At 49.9% G+C, this 4,437-nt stretch overlaps 1 protein-coding gene across 2 annotated transcripts in view; it reads right to left on the bottom strand.

Annotated features, from left to right (window-relative positions):
- The window catches only part of HABP2 (hyaluronan binding protein 2), a 32,046-nt gene extending 28,085 nt beyond the window's left edge, over positions 1-3,961 (bottom strand). The window contains exon 1 of one of the 2 annotated variants that reach the window (XM_006778727.2): positions 3,777-3,961. In XM_006778727.2, coding sequence (XP_006778790.1) covers positions 3,777-3,845 — 69 coding nt within the window. In that variant the 5' untranslated portion in view covers positions 3,846-3,961. The remainder of the gene's footprint in view (positions 1-3,776) is intronic. The other variant, XM_006778726.2, reaches the window with a different exon arrangement.
- Positions 3,962-4,437: the final 476 nt, after the last annotated feature.

The following is a 4,437-nucleotide window of genomic DNA, read 5'->3' as shown; positions in this document are numbered from 1 at the left end:
ATATATTAAAAAAAGAAAGTGATTATTGATAGGTTAAGAAAAAAAAAGACTTCAACACCCATGGTGATTCTGAACAACCAGATAAGATGGCTCTCTCTGTCTGTCTGTCTCTGTCTGTCTGTTGCTCTCTCAAATAGAAACAGGCAGGTGATGTGCATCAGGCAGGCAGAAAGGGTGTCAACAATAGAGAATGGTGAGGCCTGTGGGACCTGGGAGCTTACTTTTCTAACAATAGCAGCAGTAGCTTCTCTCGCTGCTGTGCGAGAATGTGAACTCCACGAGACTAGGATGTAGGGTTCTCAAGAAAGGCTAGAGATTTGTACTCTTATGTGAAATGTTGCCAAACCATTGAAAGGAAATCTTCAGACTGACCCCCTACCTTCCAAATAAAACTCCGGCTGTGAGTAGAACACACCCCGAGCTGCCACTTTGCGACCTCTGGGCTAGGCAAACATTTGTGCAGCTCTAGATCCAGGGGGAATCCTTAAGTTCTAGAGTTCCTGGATTTAAACTCTAGGGTTTAAATAACCCAGAAATAGGAGCAAACACACATTTTAATCCGAAGACCCCCTTGTTGGGGGCAGGACCAGCCATGTCTTCTCTCCTCTCTGGGGATGGATTGAGATAAGCAGGGCAGGCCCAACCAGCCTTGAGCTCTGGCTTTTGACCCTGGAAGAGGTCAGATTCCATCCTGGCGGAGTCCATGCACCCCAAATCACCCCAAGAACCACAGCAAGCAAAGGTTTCTGAGCCCTAGAGGCAGTATACGACCCCCATACAGTCAAGCAGGCCTCTGGAATGTGCCAGGAGTCAGACAGATCCGGGTCCCAATCCTGGCTGGGAAGTTAGTACGCCATCTCCGGGCTTCCCATCCATAAAACAAGGATAACAGTACAGGGCTGTGCTGGGGACAGGTGTTCAACACTGACCGGTAAGGCAACCAGATCTAGGCCAGACAGGGAAGGCCCTCTGAATGGGTCTCCGTGCCCACGGTAGTGATATTTGCCCTATACTTCTTTGGATGGCAGATATTTGAATAAACATTTATGCTAAAGATGGGTCAGAGATGTCATCGTGAGATTTGCTGCACGGTCTGAGGTCATGGTAGGGATCCAGGTGTGTTCCCCAGGTAACAGTCACAGATCCTGTGACCACTTTTGTTTAAATTTTCCGAGGTCCGCAGAGTCCCACCAAACTGTCCCCTGGTCTAAGAGCCTCCTGTTCCTCCAGGAAGGACCACGACCCTGAAGCAATCTCATCTGTAGCTGGGGTCCAGGCCAGAGAGCGTATCCAGACAGAGGGATACCACGGCTCAGCCACTTCCCAGCCGTGTGGCCAGAGGCCGAGCCACCAGCGCCTTATCTGTAGAGTGGGAGCAGCACTAGTACCTCCGTCTCAGGGTCCTTCCAGAGATGGAATGGTCCCTGGAGAGCACAGAGCCTGGCATACAGGATTCCCTAGGAAATGGTCGCAGCTGGCTATTATGTTTAGTTCCCTGGTGCAGAAGAGGCCGCCCAGCCCATCTGCTAAGTGGCTCCTTGCCCCCCGTGATGCCTTGAACTCTCCACAGCATCTGAGCGACTTGGCCACTTTCCCCTGGATGTCTGTGTCCTGGCTTGTGAAACGCAAGCCGCCTCCCTGACCACCTGTCTGGCTTACATCTGGGGTAAGAAACATTCCAAAGCCCCGAGCACTCTCCTTGGAACTGACGAAGCTCATCGCCTGAAGGCTCTCTCTACTATTTCCTCTTTGATCCATTATTGGCTTATCATTTCATCGCTAACCCTAAAAATGCGCCGGGGCTTGCAAAAAAAAAAAAAAATGGATTTTTTTGGGACCATTCTCTTTTTGTGAACTTCCAACAGACTGCATCAACTTGCCTCCTTGCCTGCAAACTTTAGGATTTAATTCTTCCTGGCTGGTCCTTTCTCTGGACCCCTGTGGGCCTCTGATAATTTCTACCACTTTGCTGTAGACCTGAGTGATATTTCTGTGGGGTTTTGGCCCCAGACATCCCACAAGCCATCAAAGGATGGAGGGGGCTTGATAACAACTTGTCCTGCGGCCACACCACACACACTCGAGTTGGCATTGGAAAATGAACTCAGAGGTGAGCCACTTGGCAGCTTAAGACAGATTGGAGGGAGGCTCTGAGTACTGTTTGCCGAAAGGGGAGCTGTTTGTTTTTAAAGCATGCTAATCAGAAAACCTGGAATTTAATCTGTTTCCTGCAGGAAAAGGCCCTATGAAGTAAAATGGGAAATAAAATGCAAAGGTATTTAATGAGATAAAGAGGTTATGGTTATTATTTCAGTTCCCATAACCTGCTTGTTCTCTGCCCCTCCCCCAATAAAGGGGCGCATTTTCTGATTTTTATAGACGACTTGTGTCCTTTCTGGAGATTTGCACAAAGGAAAAGAGCTAGCGCTCAGTGAAGGCCTAGTGCACCGCCTCATTCAAGCAATCCTGACCCTCACCGAGTTTGTGAGAGATTATCCCTGGGTTGGCAGGAGAGGAAACGGAGGCGCAGAGAAATCACACTTGCCCAGCATTCTGAAGCTAAGATGTGGCAAAGCTGCGATTCCAGTCCTCGCTCTGCCGCCCGCACTCAGGCCTCCAGCCTGGAACTCCAGGCGGCTCTCTGTGCTGACCGACCACTCACATGCCCAGAGACGCAGCTAACACTCCTGACTACAACAGCACACAGCAGGAGCGGCCTCTCCACAACTCATCTGCCCCCAAATGTCTTGAGTTCCCTACGCGAGTCCCCCTTCCCTCCCCTGCTCACCACAACGTCTGTGGGCCCTGCTCACCTTTAAATCACTCCAGTCACGGTCACAGGGTAAGGGGAAAAGCAACTGTCTCCAAATCTAGCCCATCTAAGTCAATCTGTTGCCGGGCTTATGGGCGGCCGGCAGGATTCTCCTCTAGGGCCAAAGCACGAGGATTCTAACCCTGGGGTCCCCCCAAAGGGCTGGGAAACTGGGTGTGTCAGCATGCGCAGAGAGAGGCTTTACAGCTTTCCTTGGCTTTTTATTTTTTTTTAAATATATTTTATTGATTTTTTACAGAGAGGAAGGGAGAGGGATAGAGAGTTAGAAATATCGATGAGAGAAACATCGATCAGCCGCCTCCTGCACACCGCCCACTGGGGATGTGCCCGCAACCAAGGTACATGCCCCTGACCGGAATCGAACCTGGGACCCTTGAGTCCGCAGGCCGATGCTCTATCCACTGAGCCAAACTGGCCAGGGCGGCTTTTTAAATTATTATTTATTTTTATTGACTTCAGAGAGGAAGGGAGAGAGAGAGATAGAAATATCAATGATGAGAGTGAATCATCGATCGGCTGCCTCCTGCATACCCCCACTGGGGACCGAGCCTACAACCCAGGCATGTGCCCTGACCTGGAATCGAACTGGTGACCTCTTGGTTCCTGGGTCGATGCTCAACTACTCAGCCATACCCGGCTGGGCTCCTTGGCTTCTAAAAGGGGTCTCTGATCTGTGCCAGGTCACGACCCATGGCCTTAGCCAAATTTCTTACCCCTGTCTTTGTCTTTGGGGACAGTTCCAAGAGGGCTCAAGCCATTTGCACGGTTTTATGGGATGAGCTGCTCAACAAAACCATCCCAGGCCTGCCTCACCTCTGGTCATCGGATACGTTCGACCCAACAACACTCGTCTTTCTCATGGCTCCTGGCCCAGCTGGTTCGGTCTTCTTAATAAGCTCCAGTCTCTCAGCCACAGGTACTAGTATTTGAGAAGAGCACTTACCCCGAAGGCTGTCTTCCCCACCAGAGCCAGAAGCAGCAGGACACGGAGATCAGACATTCTGGCAGACATCTTTGCAGCTTAAGGACTCCTCTTTTGCTCTAAGTTAAATTTCTTTCCATGCCTTTACGGGGGGGAAAATGTCCGTCTCCAAGGATTCAGGAACAAATGAAGAGGATGCAAATTATTAACTAGGCATCAAATACTGTTTAATGTTTAATGTTTTGCAAACCAACTATCTTGATTAAACACATGGTAACTTTGGGGCTGGGCTGAGTCATAGGGTGGTTTCTTTTCTGGGAGAAAGTCTCCAGAAAAAGTGGCTGAGATAGGAAGCCCCCGGCTGCTGGCTGCGGGGGGGAGTGAGGGACAACCCAGCATTCAGTGCGGGATGGTTCATAGCATCCCAGCTGCGGGATGGGAGCCCCAGGTGACATGAGGTTTCTGCCACTGGCCCCCGACATTGCGGATTCGCACAGAATGTGAATCGAGTTCTGATTCATCAAATCTCAAACAGAATTAAGGCACGGATGAGCTCCTAATAACATCACGCTTTACATTCATGAAAGATAAATTAAAGGATGCAAAACTGCTATTGACAAACATTGATTCTGGGCCCTTTGAAGCGTTGCCTGTGGTTGCTTGTTGGCTTCAAAAGTTTTCT

Source organism: Myotis davidii, unplaced genomic scaffold, assembly GCF_000327345.1.
Source record: "Myotis davidii unplaced genomic scaffold, ASM32734v1 scaffold107, whole genome shotgun sequence".
NCBI classification, from domain to species: Eukaryota; Metazoa; Chordata; class Mammalia; order Chiroptera; family Vespertilionidae; genus Myotis; species Myotis davidii.
The sequence above is the reverse complement of the archived record's forward strand: the minus strand, read 5'-3'. Positions and strand labels throughout refer to the sequence as shown.